Source organism: Platalea leucorodia (assembly GCF_965183815.1).
Source record: "Platalea leucorodia genome assembly, chromosome: 3".
NCBI classification, from domain to species: Eukaryota; Metazoa; Chordata; class Aves; order Pelecaniformes; family Threskiornithidae; genus Platalea; species Platalea leucorodia.
In genome coordinates, this window is record NC_138825.1 from 14,916,607 (window position 1) to 14,934,993 (window position 18,387).

Genomic DNA, 18,387 nt, shown 5'->3' on the forward strand with positions numbered 1-18,387 from the left:
CTTTTCCTTGCTTTCAGTTTGTCGTGCTGGGGCAGGGTAGGCATGGGCAAACGGCTGTGGGCAGAGCTCTTGGGGAGCGTGAGGCTGAAAGAAACGGAAAATGTTGGGCCGATTTCTTCCCTCCCACCCCACAGGACAGCCAGGCTAAAAATAATCCTTTGCCTCACGCTGTGCATGAAAATAAAGGAGACTAAAAAGAGAGCGGTCCTGAATCATAGCAGTTAAGGACCTGCTTGGGTTAAAAGCACAGATATGATCTTGTGTGCCTGGGTGGGAGAATATAACCAGTGCCACTGGCTGGGAAATCACATGGAAAATAAAGCATGTACCCTTCACAGTGGCAGAGGCTAACCGGCGTGATGAGCTACTGGAAGAGGCAGTAGCATCCCAAGTCATCACAGGCTGTCCAGCCTGCCCCACCACATCCCCATGGGCAGCCCAGGAGCTGGGCTTCAGCCAGCACATGGCACCAGGGTGGCCTGGCCAGGAGTCTCGGGAGCGCTTTGGCTAGGAGCCCGCGGGTTTGGAACAAACCAGGCACATCATAGGGTGGGAGAAGGGTCTATGAACCCCCTCGCCTTCTTTCAGCCATCCACAGCTGTTGGGGAGAGGGGGTCAGAAGGGGGCCCAAGGGTGGGGATGGGGAATCCCAGCAGCTCCCTGACAGCCCTGCCTGTTCCTCTGTGCAGGATGGTTCCCCCACCACCTGTCAGCAAGCCCCACGTGTGCCTCTCCACTGTGCTCATCATGACCAGCCTCGTCCTCATGGATGCCTACCTGGTGGAGCAGAGCCAGGGCTCCAGGAAGCTGGGCATCTGTGTCATGGTGGCAGTGGGTGACGTGTGCTTCCTGCTGGTGCTCCGCTACGTGGCCATCTGGGTTGGGGCAGAGGTAAAGACAGCTAAGCGGGGCTACGCCATGATCCTCTGGTTCCTGTATGTCTTCGTTCTGGAGATCAAAGTCTACTTTGTATACCAGAACTATAAAGCTGACCGGAAGAGCCTGGATCTCATAGCCCGCAAAGCGCTGACCTTGCTGCTCTCCATCTGCATCCCAGCCCTCTATGTGTTGTTGGTGGCCACGGAGCACATGGAGTACGTCAGGACATTCAAGAAGAAAGAAGATCTCCGCAACCGCCTCTTCTGGGTCATTGTGGACATGCTGGACGTGCTGGACATCCAGGCCAACCTGTGGGAGCCCCAGAAGAAGGGGCTGCCGCTCTGGGCTGAGGGCATCATGTTCTTCTACTGCTACATCTTGCTCCTGGTCCTCCCTTGCGTGTCCCTCTGTGAGATCAGCATGCAAGGGATTGGCATCATGCCCCACCGGATGATGCTGTACCCCATGCTGAGCATGCTCACTGTCAACATCACCACCATATTCATCCGTGGCAGCAACATGGTCTTCTTCAGGGACGCCCGGGTCTCCAGCATCTTCATGGGCAAGAACATGCTGGCCATTGGGCTGAAGGTCTGTACGTTTGTGCAGTACCAGCGGCACCGGCACCACAGCGCCCAGGCCCAGCCCTCCCCAGGGCTGCACAAGTCCCGGGACCAGCCTGCCTGCCCTGAGGAGCTGGCCCAGGACAACACGTGACAAGCCAGCAGGAGCCACAGCCTGGGCACCGCCACGCCTGGCTGTACCTGCAAACCCGAGGCGGGCTGCTGAGCTCCCCGCCTGGACAGAGGGCAACAACCCTGCTCCCTCCCTCCCTGGGCGAAGCTGCTCCAGTCCCCGAGGGTTGCATGGTGAGGGCCCCCCTGCAGAGCAGTTTGGGACCTCAGCACCCCACCGAGCGAGACGGGCAGCAGAGCAGAGGAGGAGGCCAGGCTTGCCTGCCGTACGCCATGCCTGGCTGGGGCTGGGCAGCCCTGCCCTGTGCCGGGCTCCCCCGGTCAGCGCTCCCCACGCAGCACGGCTCTCTGGCCAGCCAGGGCTCAGGCCGGGGTGGCCGCACGGGGACACTGCGGGCCACCCGCTCTGCCGTTGTGGTTGGCCCTGGCTCGGCTGGGTGCAGCCCGCTCCCACCTGCGTGAGCCGGGGTCCCCGTGCTGGAGGAGCGAGGCCTGGGCCTCCCCCTGCCTGTCACCCCGCTCAGCCAGCTGCAGGCACGGGGGGGCCCAGAGGGGGTGACTGTCCTTTTTCGTATGTCCCTCTTTGCAATAAAAAACCCGAGCCCTGCAGCCTTCTCATGTCTGTGTCCCTGCCGGCAGGCAGGTCCCCCCAGCTCCCGTGGGTGCCTGGATGTCCAGCTGTGGCTGCAGAGCACATCTGGGGTGGGGTGGGGCTCACCCAGGTCTGAGGGGAGCATCCCAGGCACCTGGGTCTGAAGGCATTTCTCCTGGCCAGCAGGTCCTTGTGAGAGTCTGGTGGGCTCTGAGGGTGTCACTGGGGGGGGGTATGTGTGGAAGCTCTGTCAGCCACCACTGCCTCTGCAACCGGCTGCCCTTACATCAACTGGTGCCAGCTGTGCCCAATGGCTGCCCTCCCCAGGGACACCCATAGCAAGTCCCCACACTCCACCTGGAGGGACGCCAGAGCAGGTCTGGCAGAGACACACTGCCGGACAGCATTAGAAACAGAAGAAAAATAACCCAACTGACTCCTTGAGGTGGGGAGGCCACAGGGAAGAGCAGCTCCCCTAGCAGGAGAAAGCTCTCCAGAGATGCTGGAAGCATCTCCTCCTGCTGCAGCTGGCGTTGCCCTGCTGCTGCCTGTCCCAACGCCCAGTGCCACCACAGCACTGAGCTGGGCAGTGCCCCAGGGCTTCCCCTGCTGTGGGGTACTGGGCCCAGGGGCTGGCAGGGAGAGACGGGCCCGTAGACTTCTTCCTCGCTGCTAATGGGCTGAACAGAAGCAGGGGACATCCCAGTAAGGATGTCCTCCTTGCAGGCAGGAGCCATTTGGCTCCAGAGGGGCAGGGGAGGAAAGCAGGACCACTTTGGGGATGCACCAAGTTTGATCCCTGCTAGGCAAGACCTAACAGCAGCTGGGGATGGGGACACATGGACTCAGGAACGCTGCTCTCAGGAAGCCCCTGGCAGCAGTGACACAGAGGTGAGCCACCCCCAGCCTTCTTCCCTTCTTGCATTAAAGTACAGGTGGAGGTCTGTTCAGCTTTGGATTAAAAACTGAGAGCATAAAACAGCAGAGCAATGCCACAGAGGGGTCAGGAGAGCCTTGGGCTTTGGTGCTGCCACACCGCTCCCAAGGTAACTCTCCTCTGAAGACGCACAGATACAGCAGGCTCTGCATCCCACATCACGAGGCAAGAAGAGGAGGAAGCAGCAGCCAGGCACAGTGCAAAGCCATAAGCCGCATGCAGGGTAAAGGCAGCTGAGGATTTCCCGGTGGTCTCTAGCCAAGCTGGCACACCCCATTTCTACTGCCTTCCCCCAGCTACACTAAAACCCATCACCAGAGCAGAACTCGCATCTCCCACAGGGACTGCAGTGGAGGCAGATGCTTCAGCAACACCCTCAGGTGGGTGTGACGGAGTTGCTCATCCTTCCCTTTCTTGCTCATTGCAAGGCCTTTCCCCAGGCCCCACGCACCAGCTGCCCAGCCGCACGCAGCACGGCTGTGCCCAGGGAGCACTCTGCCAGCACACGCTCTGACCTGTCAGACAGAGATTGCCGGGGTCACGGCTGCATCGCCTCCTTGTCAGCACAGCCACGGGAGACAGGGACAATCAGGAGTGAGGAGAAACAAGAGAGCTGGCAGTCAAACGCAATGTTGGAGAGAGGCATTAACTCCCGTAAGTTCAAACGCTTTTGACTGTAACAGCACCAACGCTGGAAATAAAGGAAAACTGAGGTATTTTATTTCATACAGAATTAGTTTCCTAGAAGCACTAATAGCCCAGTAGAGACCACCTTGCGAAGCCAGGAAGAGGCAGCCCTGCTGGAGAGATCCCGGGGAGCAACACCTGAGCAGAGTCAGCAGCGTGCCCTGGCTGTGAGGAAGGGAGCACCAGGGGCCGCATCAGCGGGGTGCGGCCCACACAGAGGGCTGTGATCCTCTCCCCTTTACTCATCACTTGTGAGATTACATCCAGCCACTGCAGCCAGGCTGGGCTCCCAGCAGAGATGCTGGTCCTCCGGGCTGACTCCAGTTGAAGATGTGAAAGTTATCAGAGGCTGGAGCACTGCAAGGAAAGGCTGGGGGAACAGGGTTTACTCACCCCCAGGAAGAGGAGGCTTTGGGGAGACCTAACAGCACCTCTTTCCCACCCACCCCCCAGACAAGGCTACTGAGAAGACAGAGCCAGGCACTTCACTGAGAACAAGACAATGATTATGGACTAAAACCAGGCAGGTTTCTTGGAGGAGGAAGGGGAAGGAAAAAAAAAAAAGTTTGCTCTTGAGAACTTGAAGCAGTGGAGCAGAGGCCAAGAGAAGTGGTGGCATCTGCCCTTGGACATTCCCAGACCCAAATGAAGAAGCCCTGGGCAACCTCGTCTCAAGTCAGTGCTAGCCCTGCTCTAAGCAGGTGTTGTACCAGAGCTCTCCTACCTCAGTTGGTGTCTGATAAGACCTGGAGTAGAGCCAGCAATGCAGGGTAGGGCTCATGCTCTCCTAGCTAGAGGAAGAGATGAGCAGGTGCAAGGACAGAAACAGCTGTCAACACCATGTGCATCTGCATGACAGACTTCTCATCACCCAGGCATGGTGTAAACCACAAGTGAAGAGGACATTTCAGCTACAAAAAGCACCATTTCCTTCAGTTCAGCCTCTGCTCTGCTGCCTGACAGCATCACTGTACAGTGAAAGGCAGATATTGGGAAGAGGGATGGCCATCTTCCAGGCCTGGCCAGCGCAGAGCGAGTCCCAGTGCCAGACCACAGCATTCACAAGTTCTTCTGCGAGGGCAGACGGCGCTTGTCTTTGATGGCATTCCTCTTCCTCTTCTTGTTCAGGAAGCTCTCCAGCTTTCCACTCCTCTTCAGCTCTGCATACTTCTCGGCTAGCTCCAATTTCCGCTTCTCAGCTGTAGAGGAGAGGAGAGCAAGGTTTTAAACTGAAGCCCGAATCATCTCTACAGACCAGCCCCTTCTCACCTCTCCCTCCCTGGCTCCAGGCCTGGCTTGTCCCCCAAGTTCCAGCACTAGAACAATCCCTCCACAGCTCTGTGGAATATTATGGACAACTCGCAGTGCTTGGAGTCCTGTCAGCAGTACTCGCTCTAGGTCTTCCTGCGGCATGTTCATACTGAGTACTTACATTTCTTTAGGAAGAAGGGTTTCTTTCCCTGCTTGGCCAATTCCCTCTGTTGTCTCTTCAAAGACAGCTCCCTCTCCCTCAATTTCTGCTGTTTTTTCTGTGCCTGTTCTTGCTGTGTCTGTACAGAAAGGACAGCCTGTGTCAGCAAGTGTCTAGGCAGACCTCAGGTCATGCATCCTCTCTTCTAGTGCATTGCCTCACAGGAGAGGCGATGCTGCACTGAACTCACCATGCGGTTCAGGAGCTGCTGGAGTTTCTCCTTCTGCTCCACATTCCGACATTTTTTCAGCTGCTTCTGAACCATCTGAGGAGGAGAGCAGAAAGCTGCATGACTGCCTGCCTGACACCTCCACTGTCGGAGGCCTTTGCAGAAGCTGCCCCCGCCAAGGAAGGTTCTTCTGGCCAAGGACAGGCACACAGCATCACCTCCTTCTCCTGCTTCTTGATGCTATCCAGGAAGCTGTACGTCTTCATAAATATTTCAGGCTTATACTCTCCAGACAGGTCATCAAATCGAGGGTCTCTGTGGACCTGATGGCAGGGAAGGCAAAGGTAAGAGGCCAGGATTACCCTGTTAATAACCTCCCTACTCTCCTTCCATGGATCAGACCTTGCCTTTTTTTTTTTTTTACTAGCAATATTATGCACCCACCACTGAAAACATCTGCAGCTGGCAAAGACCGAGTCCAATAATCAAGGTGGCAGTCCCTCACAAAGTCACCGTACCTGCATCCAGTCTACCAAGCAACAGGCACTTCCATATGCAAGTCCACCACCCAGTAGTAGCCAATTCAGGGAACAGCAGCATGAGTGCTGCCTCCAAACACCTGCAACTCCCAGACCAAGAGCTGGCTGAACATGTGTTGTCAAGGTGATGAATTTGGAAATTCAAACCTATCTAGATTTTCAGATTACCTGGGTCAGGTCATACAAAAAGAGAGAGACAAAAAGAGATCTCTAACTGTGGAAATGAACATATTAAGATGATCCAGCAATGATAAGTCAAAGTTATGTTCAGATTAGAAACTAGATGGACATTTGAACTGCCAATGTGATTAGTACTGGACAATGACCAGAGCTTGCAGTGCAATTGTCAGTGGTGGCAGCCATTACATCTTCTAGAAACACTTGGGTCTCAAATGTTCGAGTTACTCCTCAAGCTGTGCATTATGCAGGGCAGCAGGTACAGCAAGCAGCCACTCCTGCACCCAATCTCTTGTTCTCCCCCGAGACATGCTAGCACTACCCGCGCTCAGCAGACAGTGGTCCAAGCCCTATCCTCCAGAAACAGCCTGTGTCATCTTCAGCAGCCCCATGCCCATGTCTGTGCCCTATCAGCATCGCTAAGGGAAGTCAGCTCCTGAACTGGGGAGGGGGAGCACCCACCTTCTTTGTAACAGGGATGACTTGTCGCAGAAAAGGTACAGGCTTCTTGGCAGACATCTCCAATGGCCTAAAAAAAAAAAAAAAGAGAGAAAAAAGTACTTAAGAGGAGCAGAGGACAGAACGAGGCCCAGGCTAACGTGTTAGCCAGACTCTCAGGAGAACATTACTGCACAGTGCCGAAACGGCAGACTCTCCCACTCAATCCTCACCGTGATACCTACAGCGAGCAAAGAGGTGACTCCATCAAGAGCCAGACAAGGCTGCTACAACAAAGTGATCTATAACTGTGTGGTTAAACCAATCCTACACAAAACTTGTTACAGCCCCACTGTAAAAACCCACCACCTGCATCAGTAAATGCACCATACTCAATTATTCCTCCCCATGTTTTCATTCATCATGGAACAACCCTCTCCTGGCCCACCAACTCATCCACTCTGGACTAACACATACACTGAAAGGCGAGACCGAAGTTAGGACTTCCCACACTGACCTGGTAGTTACAAAGACAGGCCAATTCTACCATGGCCAGGCTCAGCCAGAAAGCATACCATAACACAAGTAAAGAAAAGGTCGGCCTCCAGGAATAAGGGCCATACAGCTCATGGTGCATATCCCAAAAGAGACTTCACAGTGAATCGGGACCACAGTGACAACCAATTAAGGGAACAAGTTCTCCTTGCAACACAGGCCTTTAGACCTTGGTGCTTCAGGTGCACTGGGGGATGGTATAAGGTGGGAGAATGGGGGATTACTCTCCCCATATTCCTTGGATGCTGTGTCCTGCAATTTGTCAGTACATCAGGTCAGTTATTAGAAACATGAAAAGACCTGTGAACCACCCACCAAGTGTACCCACAATGGGGGCACTATACCCACATTCAGCAACACAACACCACCAGGGCAGGCACATAAACAACCCCGCAGGCATAAGTAAGTTTTCCAAATCCCACTTAGGGCAGTGTTCAGTGTATTTTCATGTCCACTGATGTGGCTACGCCCCTGTACAATGCTCTCGAGTCAGCTTTATACAGTATTGCCAAAGCCAGCTCAGTTCCAGTGGGTCTCCCTGAAGTCCTTTTTCTCCCCCCCCCCCCCTTTTTTTTTTTCTTTCTTTTAAGAAGCTCACTTCCATAACAAAAACATGAGAGAAACAGCATGTGGGACTTACAGTGATGCATCACTTAAAGGATTAGGGGAATTAAATAACAACAGAATTATGCTTACTGTGTGGCAGAAATAGAGACATTGTGTGAAGATATCGCATTACACAAAATCCCCCAGACTCTTGGGTAAAAGGTAAAGCAGAAACATTACTCTAATCAACTGTTTACAGCAGAAAAAACATGTATTCAGCAGAGATTCAGAAATAGGTTAGGGAATGCCAGTGTAACAGAGGAAACCTGTTCAAATCACTTAGATACAACTCTGAGAACTGAAAACCAGCTAACTACTGCAAATAAAGGGTAATGGTATAACACTTGTTACCAGTGCGGGCCTGTGGTGGACTGTAAAAAGATCTGATTGTTTTTGTTGCGTTGAACACATTTTATAGTCACCACATCAATAGCACCTACAGAGTACGCAAATGGGAGGTGTAAAGACCACTGAGGACAGGAAAAAGTCTGTGAGGATAAGTACTGTAGAGGGGAAAAAAAGGAAAATCAACACAGACAAGCCACAGATTGAGACAACAGCAGAAGGATGAATGAAATTCCAGAACCATTGGCTGTCACTGCAACTCCAGCCAGCGGGAGCCAGGCAGAAGATGCTGATAAGCTGGAAGAGGTTTAGAAAACAGCAGGGTAACTATTTCAGGGCCCAGGGAACACAATTAAAGCACTACCATACAGCTTAAAAGAGAAGCATACCATGCCGTGGGTTAAAAGTGCCTTAATACAGAGGGTGTAAAGGCATTGAGTGGCAATTTAAGTATCAAGTAACAGGTGGCTGCTGTGGATTTGAACAGGATAGGATATTGCAAGCTCTGAAACAGCAAAAGACCGTTCCCAAATGAAACACTATAGCGAAAGGCATTATTGCGTAGCACATTAAAGGAGATCTACACCAGCTCCAAGGCAATGGCAACACTGTGAGGGGCTCCCTGCGTAACTTCTGGAGCGCAGAGAGCACACATACACATTTTTCTGATCACAAAAGAACCTCTTTACCCCTTTTTGCCTTGTGGCTGCTTCACCATAGCTTTGGTAGGTTTTGCAGTTTTCTTCTCACCGGTCACCTGTTTGCACACTCTCGTTCTCGTATCACTCTGCACCCGCAGTAGCTCCTCAAAAGACATGTCAGATTGATCTGGAAGAGAACACAGGACACACCTGAACCGAACAGCATCTCAAGGCACTTCCCACCCCCAAATTCCACCAAGAGGGATGTCTCGGAGCCTGAGACAGTCTATGAGCACAAGGGTGCCATCCTTATACAACCGCACGGCAGAAAGAAGCCACTGCATCTCTCAGCCTTTGATTTCTCTCTCATTAATCACTGCTGTCTTCAGCACTAGAACAGTCTCCCCTCTCCCCAACATGTCTTTGCTTCTCTCTCTGCTCAGTAGCGCACACAAGACCAGTTCGAACGAAGTTTTTACCTGGTACAAAGAGCGGTACGAGCTCTGCACCGGGTTATATTTTGGCCGCATTGCAAATTCTGAGGGGTCACCTCTTGGTCCTGACTCTTTCACTCTAACACACCGTTCTTGTCCCATTGCCTTTAAACGGGCATCACCCCACCTCTCGCACCACGAGACCAGCCAGACGGTGCAGGAAAACCACGTAGCCCGTTCTGTCTGTCTGTTAAGACTCGGAGACAGTCTCTCCCCACTGCAGATCCACCATAGCTCTGTTCAGTCTGCAATGAAGCGATTCCCACAGCAGAGCCTCCTCAGCACCCCAGAGGCCTGTCTGAAACCCAGACTCCACCATCTCGCTACCAATAGGAACAGCTTATAACCCGATTCACCGGGGGGAGAACAAAACCCCACAACACCCAAAAGCAGTTTCATATTCTAGCCCTGTCGTGAGCTCCCCACAGTGTTATTTACACCTCGTGTTTCATAAAATATTCCTTCTCTCCTCTGACTGCTGACTAGAAGACCAACACAACACAAGAAACAGCAAAACCAATTCTACCCAAAGTGCTGATGAATGCACAAGATATTCTTCTGGAATCTTCTGTTGCTATGTTTCCTTAATATCCCTCAGTGACAGTAATCTTTAACACTTCTTATAACCACAATGCAAAAATATTATCAACATTTCTTTCTGGAGTTACACCTCTGGGTGTTCAGGACTAGCCAGAAAACACTTGGCCTGCCAGAAGACACTTCCTAAGGCAGCGCTTGGATGTGTTCATTCCATTCTCTGGATGATGAAGGAACAGGCAAGAAGGCACAGGAGGGTTTGCACTGGCTCCCTTCTGAAGCAGAAAGTCTTGGCAAACACCACTTGGGTGGCGTTTGCCTGCTCAACATCTCTGAGCAGTGACAGGCACGCGGACTTTCTAAGCCTTTGCAATACTATGCATTTGGCACAAAATACCCCACCCATGGCCTGGCAAAAACAAACACATCCTGCCTGTGGCCGGTTAACCCTGGCTGGATGCCAGGTGCCCACCAAAGCCGCTCTATCACTCCCCTCCTCAGCCGGACAGGGGAAAGAAAATATAATGAAAGGAAAGAAAATATAATGAAAGGCTTGGGGATCAAAATAAGCACTGGGAGAGATCACTCGCCAATTACTAGCATGGGCAAAACAGACTCGACTTGGGGAAAATTAATTTAATTTATTACCATTCAAATCAGATTAGGGTAATGAGAAATAAAACTCAAATCTTAAAACACCTTCCCCCCACCCCTCCCTTCTTCCCAGGCTTAACTTCACTCCCGATTTCTCTACCTCCTCCCCCCTCCCCAAGCAGTGCAGGGGGTTGTGGTCCATTCATCACACATCTCTGCTGCTCACTCTCTTCCCCTGCTCCAGCGTGGGGTCCCTGCCACATGAGACAGTCCTCCACAAACTTCTCCAACGTGGATCCTTCCCACGGGCTGCAGTTCTTCCCGAACTGCTCCAGCGTGGGTCCCTTCCACAGGGTGCAGTCCTTCAGGAACAGACTGCTCCAGCGTGGGTCCCCCACGGGGTCACAGGTCCTGCCAACAAACCTGCTCCAGCGTGGCCTCCTCCCTCCATGGGGTCACAGGTCCTGCCGGGAGCCTGCTCCGGCGCGGGCTCTCCACAGGGGCACATCCACCTCCTTCGGTGTGGGGTCCTCCATGGGCTGGAGGCGGACAGCCTGCTTCACCACGGTCTTCACCAGGGGCTGCAGGGGAATCTTGGCACCTGGAGCACCTCCTCCTCCTCCTCCTTCACTGACCTCAGTGTCTGCAGAGTTGTTCCTCTCACATATTCTCACTCCTCTCTCCTGCTGCTGTTCCGCAACAGTTTCCCCCCCCTTCTTAAATATGTTACCACAGAGGTGCTACCACCATTGCTGACAGAGCCCCTGGCCAAGGCTGAGCTAATGGGACCTGGGGGAAGCTTCTGGCATCTTCTCACAGAAGCAACCCCTGTAGCCCTCCCGCTACCAAAACCTTGCCATGCAAACCCAATACGCTGCCCCATGACACACAGTTTCTGCATGCTCTGCCCAAATCCACTGCCAAATTCAGGAAGCAACGTGAGGTCATTCACATTGGCTCAGAGCACGGACTCATCATCCCAGTCACTCTCACTTGGCAATAACCCAGACTTTCTGCTTCAGAACCTACTCACATCATCCAGAAAATGTAATGAGCATATCCAAGTGCGGCCTCAAGACATGTTCTCCTTTTGCTCGTTCTGAACACCCAGGAACTCTGCTCTGTCAACGCTCGTTAGTTCTCTGAGGAGGGTTAAGGGAACACCGTATATCCAGTTTGCCGCACAAAGGAAATGTAAATACAGCACTATTTCATTACACTGCTTCCCCAAAACACCCTCCCCACTTATCTTCTGCAGTTTGATATTATTTCTTGCCTGGGCTCCCGCAAACACCCTTGCCCCCTATCTTCTTAGGGATGACAGCACTGTCGCCCGTTCTGATCTCCCTCAGGTTCTCCATCCTTCCTCGTGTCACTCTTGCACAATCACTTATCGCCTGCCTGCCCAGAACGTGAAATCACCTTCAGACCAGAGAACTGTGCCCGTGTTCAAGTAAGAGCTGAGGGCCAAGCAGCTCAGCAATTTAAAGTAATGACGCTGTTGGGGTTCACAGGGACTTAAGAAAACCAGTAAGTTCTAGGACTTATACAAGAGCATCTGCCATCACGCTGCTCAAATTCAGTGCAGACAGCTTTAGGCTGCTGCACTATAGGGAAAATCTGTGCTAATTATACAAGCTACTGGGGTATAGAGAAATTAATCACTATATAGGGCAATATTTGAGTATCACTAGATACTCAAAGCATCACCAGACAGACAAATGAAAGACTCTGAGCAAGGACAGTCAAAAGGGCAAAGAAAGCATTAAAGGAGAAGAAGAGCGATGTGGAAGCTACTCTAACATTTCACCATCTCTTGCACTACAAATACTCCGTTTGGCTGCAATTCCAAAACAATACTGTTCAAGTGGCAAAGGCTTACAAGATGTCAGTGAAAATGAGATAAAGACACCAAATAAAACGACACAACATTTAGCAAAGGATTAGAAAAGAGATTTAGTATAAATCAGACAAAGCGAAGGCGTGCAGAGCTTCCACAGATAAAATATTTCAATATTGGTATGGGATACCAGACCAGACTTGACTACCCAAAGCTTAATGGGGGAAGTGCTTTCCACACAGTAGTATCAGTCCATGAACTACATCCTACTATCTATTTGTAGGAGACTGAATTAGCCACTCACATTGATAAAAACATCATTTGACACCAGCATAAAAAGAGAAGCCTGTTTTGGGGCAGAAGTGAATGGTCCCAGCAGGGGGTCGCTGCTGGGCAGCAGATTTGGCAACTGTGCTTGTGAAAAGGTTGCTGGCTTCCTGCTCCAAAGTGGCTGGTCCTATCCACAGCCTCTGCACAAGGAGGGCTCATGATCCTGAAAATCTGTGCTGATGGGTTCTCCACCAAAATAGCTATTGAAAGACAAGATTAGCTTACTTACCTTGTTTCTTGTATTCTTTCTTAACACTTTTAATTTCCCAATTATTTTTTTCATTCCTTTTTCCCCCTAGAATATAATTTACCTTTCCTGTGCTGTCTCTATAATCCATTTCATCTTCCCTCCTGCCATTTTTTCCCTTCCTCCATGATTTTCTGGATTGTTTCCTCTTCTTTCCACCTCTTGCTAAGCTACTGTTACCTGCTGATAACATGGGCCTTTCCTGCTCACCAGCACAGCCTCCCCAAGTCTCCTCTCCTCCTGCAGGCTCCTGTGACACATGGACACCTTATGCCTTTCTCAGGCGGACCTGTTGAGAACTATACAACCTGCTGAGCACATCAAAGAGCATCCAGGATGCAAAACCAGGTGGCCTAAGAAATGGCTTGTATCTGCACAGTCATTCTCCACCGAGACAAACTTCGTGCTGGGCTCTAATATAACTACTTCTGTTCCAGAAATGAGATTACAGAGGGCTCAGACAAACGGTAAAGGCAAAATGGCTGTTCCCATTCACATCCAGCTATAGGAAGGCAAGGGTGACCGTCAGTGGTCTTCTCTCTGAGCTTTGCTAAAGCTCACCATTAAGAGAGGAAAACGAAATGCCTACGGACGGGGGGGCACCCCCACCACTGGAATCCCCTTCCTGAAAGCCTGCCTCCCCCACAGCCCCACGCAAACACAGCACAGAGGCTCCTCTCACAAGACCACCAGGAACTTCTTGCACCTGTGACAATCCCCACCGTGCCACGCGTTTAACAGTATTTAACGCTGATGTCCGTTCCTTCGCAATTCTCCTCAAGGGCCTTTGACGTATTCCTCATAAGGTTTTCGTTCTCACAGCGGTGGTTTTAAGACAAGGACACCACAGTGCGCGTGCTGCTGGGGGTGAGAACAACCGCCTCGGCGCACTAAACCCAAGCGCCGTCGCCACAGCCCTGCGCCACCCGGCTCCTCCAGTTCACCCGTCCTGCCGAGGACCCTTCCAGCCGCCACGCATCGAAGTTTGCACAGGGCCAGCACAGAGCAGGCGTGCGAGATTTGCACAGAGCCAACACAGAGCAGGCGTGCGAGACTTGCACAGGGCCACAGGACAGAGCAGACGCGCAAGATTTGCACAGATTTGCACAGAGCAGACGCACGAGATTTGCACAGATTTGCACAGAGCAGACGCACGAGATTTGCACAGATTTGCACAGAGCAGACGCACGAGGCCTTCCACACGCAGGGAAGGCGACTGGGGAGAACAGAAATCAGCTTTTGCTCCAGAGGCCTCTCAAACCGCTCGGCCCGGGGCCCCGCCGCCGGCCCCCAGCTCGGCCCCCGGGCAGAGCAGGCGGGAGGGGGCAGGAGCTGGAGCACGGAACGGGACCGAGCCGTTCGCCTTTACCTCTCCCGCCAGCCCCCGCCGCCTCCTCCTCCTCCTCCTCCTCCGCGCCCTCGGCCCCCGGGGGGCTCCCACTGTCGTCGCTGTCGCCGGAGCTGTCGCCGGAGCTGTCGCCCTCCGCCGCCCTCAGCCTCCCGAGGGGCTGCTCCGCCGCCTCCTCTTCCTCCTCCCCACCCTCCGCGGCGGCGGCTCCTCGCCACCCCGCCGCCCGGGGCCGGCAGTCCCGGCCCCCCCGGCGCGGCCGCATCGCCGCCCGCTCCCTGCAGCCACGCGCGGCACCGGCCCGCCCCCCACCCACCGGCGGACGCGGAACCGGAAGCGGAAGCGCGAACAGAGCCGCGGGGTGGAGGGGAAGGGGCGTTTATTGGCGCGGCAGGGCGCGCAGTGCGCCTGCGCGGCGGGAGGCCACGCCCCTTCCAGCGCGTCGCCTAGGAGACGGGCCAGGGCGGGAAGGCCTCGGCCTCCGGTAGGGGCCAGGCCCAGGCCGGGGCGGCGGCGGGCGGCGAGAGGCTGTCGGCCAGGGCGCGGAGCTGTGCGGCCAGCAGGCTGAGCTCCCGTCCCGCCACCGGCGGCGGCGGCGGCGGCAGCGGGGCGGTGTCGGGAGGCGGCGGTGCCGTGGTTCGGGGCGTGTGGCGGTGCTGTCGGGCGCGCAGGTAGGCCGCCTCCTCCTCCCTGCAGCGGACACGGGGGTGAGGGGCGGCCCGGGGCGCACGGCAGCGCTCTGCCCTCCTCCCCGCTTGAGCCCTCACCTGAGGCAGCGGCTGGTGCAGGTGATGGCGCGGCCCCCGCCGTCCCGCCGCGCCGATACATGGAGCCAGGCCCAGGTCTGGTCCCCGCGCAGCAGACGCAGCACGGCTGTCCCTGCTCCGGCCCCGAGCGCTGCGGGCAAGGGGCTGCATCAGCCTGCGGCAGGGCACCACGGCCCCAGTTGCCAGGGCAGAGCAGCAGGCTGCCCGTGGACCCCACAGGCTGCCCTGACGGGGTCTGTAGTCAGTCTGCTGCTCTGGCCCCAGCAGGACAGAAGCCACAGGTAGTGGGGTCAGGTCCCTAACAGCTCCACCCTCTCAAAAAGCTGGGGCTCAAGCAGGCTCGTCCCTCCTCTCAGCACCGTGGCAAAGCAGGGTGCCCGTGTTCCCAAGCTTGGAAGCTACCTGTGACCTTACAGACAGTGTATGGGGCATGTAACCAATTCTCTGCTTTGCCCTTTTCAGAGCAGGGAGTCACAACAGGCAGGACTAAATTCACTTTGTTTCTGTTGTCCTGGACAGCCAGCTTTTGGGTGTAGCCAGACCATGTAGTCAGAGAAAGATACACGTGTTCCCAGGCCTGACACTCACCCACGGCCCTGTGCTGGGCGGCCGCTAGGTCAGCGTCCTCGGGGTGCAGGAGGCTGTACCACGACTGACCGATCAGTTCCTCCCTGCGGTAGCCAAGGTGGTAGGTGACACTGGGGAAGACAAGGGGAGTGAGGACTGAGTGCTTTGCAGGGTCTGCACCGTGTCAGCAAGGAGCAGCTGTTGCATGATCGAGGAGAAAGCAAAACAACAGGGGTACAGAAATGAGTTGCAAACAAGGGAGGAAAGAGCCTTGGGAAGTGTCTGGGAGAGTATTGGTGCTCTCGCAGTGTCCAACCTGTGTCCCACACACAGAGTCAGCGAAGGGAAATGATTCTTGCTGCCCGAAACGTACAGCTGGGGCTGTGATGCGAGCAGGCACTCCTCACCTCTCCGTGACATCAGTAAACGTCATGTCTAGGATGTGCGTGCTCTGGAATAGGTCGTCCTGGGAACCGGCATCGCTGTCTGCAGGCAACTGCGTGACCGGCGTGCAGAGGGCCAGGAAGGCTGTGGTGGTGGAGGAGGCCGGCCAGTGCAGGGCCGTGAAGCGCCCATGCACGGCCACGGCCCGATTCCCCCCGTGCTGCAGCCGGAAGGCCTTGGAGGTGTGCATCTCGCTGACAAACGTGACTTCTGCAGGGAAACAGACCGGCCGGAGCAGGTCAGGGGCTCCGCTTGCAGCCGGGCTCGCCCTGGCTCTCTGGCCGCAGCCACGACTGGCCAGAGGAGGGCGGCGGCATGGGTGAGGTGGCGGCCAAGGCCTCCCTTACCCCTGCCGGGCTCCTCCTGAGCGAGGCGGAGCTTCTTGTGTGCGTCCTCACACGCTCGCCCATCTAGGATGTCGAAGACCGTGTCCCCCTGGGCGAGCAGCTCCACCTGATAAAGAGGGGGCTGCCATCACGGACTGTGCCAGCCCGCTGGAGCCGCGGGCCAGAATCTGCCGGGGCAGCATGCCGTGCATGCCACAAAGGCACCAGGATGGGCACGGGGACAGTGACCGCAGATGCCCCGTGGGCAGGCCTTACCACGGAGAGGCCCAGGACCTGAGCCACGTTCTCCGAGATGTAGACCAGCTTGCCGTTGGCCGAGAGCACGAGCAGAAACCCCGGCAGCAGGGAGAGCAGCTCTGCGCCGAGGGCCAGTCCCGCAGGAGGAGCCGAGTCTGGAGGGGGAGCGCAGGGTGAAGCGCTGCCTTGATGGGGCAGGAGCAGCGCCCCACGCAGAGCCACGCCAGCGCAGGGTACAGCAGTGCTGCGGGTACCTGGAGGGAACAGCTGAGCCCCCCGCAGCCAGAGACACACCAGGGCCATGGTGTGGAGGTAGGAGAGCCGCTCCTTCTCTCGCGCGGAGATGGGCAGCAGGGAGCGCAGCGCCTGCAGCTCCGCATTGATCTGGTCCCGGCGAGCCTTGGAGGCACTCTTGGTTGACCTGCAAAGCCAGCCGTCTGGGAAGACGTGTCCAGGGACGGAGAGGGACAGCATTCCCTGCCTGCCGCTATGGGGAGAATCGCAAGCTCGGGGACATGGAGTGGAGATGCTCAGCGCCCGTGCAAGCTGCCTCTAGGAGAGCAAACCTTTGGTGGCTGTTTCGGTGCAGCGGGCACGGGCACAGATGCTCACGGCTCCCCAGGGCACGCGCTGCTGGCGTGGCTGGTGCCCCTCTCGCTGGGGGCCAGGTTGGACAATGACTTGTGCTTTGGCGGGGCAGCACGAGTGACACGGCCTCCCCACCAAACCCCGCAAGGATGGAAACTGCAGCCAGTGCCAGAATGTGAGCCCCAGCCCATTGCATCTGCCTTCATGCTTCAACCACCTGAAATCCCTCTGCCCCTCCAAGCTCCCGCACCTCCTCCCCGTGCACCGGCTGGCGGCCCCACTGTCCCAAGCTGGTGCCAGCACCTTGCAAGGGCCATCGGGCGCTACGCAAGCTGACCCGGGGCTCTCCCCAGCTCGGAGGCCATCACAGCCCTGTAGGTGGGAGGCCGTAGGGAGCTCACCTGAACGGCTTCGAGCCACTGGGCGCCTGCTTGCCCCTCCTGGGCAGGCAGCTCATCTCTGCCTGCAGCGGCCTGTGGCAGTGGCTGCAGAAGATGGTCATGGTGCCGGCACAAGGATGCCTGAAGCTGGCAGCGCGCCGTTGCCTCCTTCGCCTCTGGCTGCGTCTGAACCTGCTGACCCCGCTGCTCCCGGGCTCCTTTTGTACCCTCCTGGAGCGCAGGGGCCAAGCTGTGCTGGTGGAGAGAGTTACCTCTCAGTGACGCAACTCCAAACAGCTTGGGGCTATTTTTAGAAGGCGGGCTGCTAAAAATAGCCTTTGCAGCCGGCTGCAATCTGAGAGGGGAAGCAATAAAAGGAAGCCAGGGTCTTTAAAGCAAACCTGGCTGCTCAGGAGGGGGTGATGATGAAGGTAGCAGGGATCCCCCCTGTGGGATGCACATCCGCCCGGCTCCCGGCCCACAGTTGTTGCCAGCCCAGCAGAAGGTCTGTGATGGGCTGAAGGCCTGTGGCTAGCCCCCCCTGTCCGGCAGCTGCTCTCCAGCATCGCTGATGACTGAGCTGGGTGCTGGGAGAGGGAGCTGACAAGCCAAGAAAATGCACGGGAGACTTCTGGGCCAAGGTGGCGAGCACTGTCCTGTCCCTGGGTCTGCAGCAGGGTCCTGGCAGGGGGAGGTCAGAGCTGCAGTGCCCCGAACCTGAGGGAACCCTCGAAGGGGCATGGGGTGCCTGTGACCCTCTCCCTGGTGGGGCCCTTCTTTTCTTCCCAGAGAAGCTGCCTCCCCAGCAAAGGTTTGCTCTCCTAGAGGCAGCTGGCATGGCCAGAGCCTTTCTAGGGCCTGTTGTCTCCACTCGGTGTCCCAGAGATTGTGATTTGACCCAGAGAAGACCCAGCGACAGCCATTCACGGGCAGAGC

At 55.5% G+C, this 18,387-nt stretch overlaps 2 protein-coding genes across 3 annotated transcripts; one reads left to right on the top strand and one right to left on the bottom strand.

Moving 5' to 3' along the window:
* Positions 1-690: 690 nt before the first annotated feature.
* On the top strand, positions 691-1,596 carry LOC309587808 (transmembrane protein 121-like; the record flags this gene model as incomplete). The annotated part of the gene is made up of 1 exon (XM_082306286.1): positions 691-1,596. One exon carries the CDS (start codon positions 691-693, stop codon positions 1,594-1,596), a length of 906 nt encoding a protein of 301 aa, XP_082162412.1.
* Positions 1,597-3,824: 2,228 nt separating this feature from the next.
* Positions 3,825-17,708, bottom strand: RRP36 (ribosomal RNA processing 36). 2 transcript variants are annotated; one of them, XM_082305315.1, is made up of 12 exons: positions 17,473-17,708; positions 16,738-16,904; positions 16,502-16,638; positions 16,247-16,352; positions 15,863-16,109; positions 15,477-15,586; positions 8,780-8,918; positions 6,609-6,675; positions 5,649-5,753; positions 5,452-5,526; positions 5,223-5,340; positions 3,825-4,989 (listed from the first exon to the last, which is right to left on the bottom strand). In XM_082305315.1, the coding sequence occupies exons 1-12, from the start codon at positions 17,571-17,573 to the stop codon at positions 4,850-4,852; spliced, it is 1,512 nt and encodes a 503-aa protein (XP_082161441.1). In that variant the 5' UTR covers positions 17,574-17,708; the 3' UTR covers positions 3,825-4,849. The 2 variants fall into 2 exon arrangements, with proteins under 2 accessions (XP_082161441.1, XP_082161440.1); XM_082305314.1 differs by having other exon boundaries at positions 16,502-16,904.
* Between the last annotated feature and the right edge of the window lie 679 nt (positions 17,709-18,387).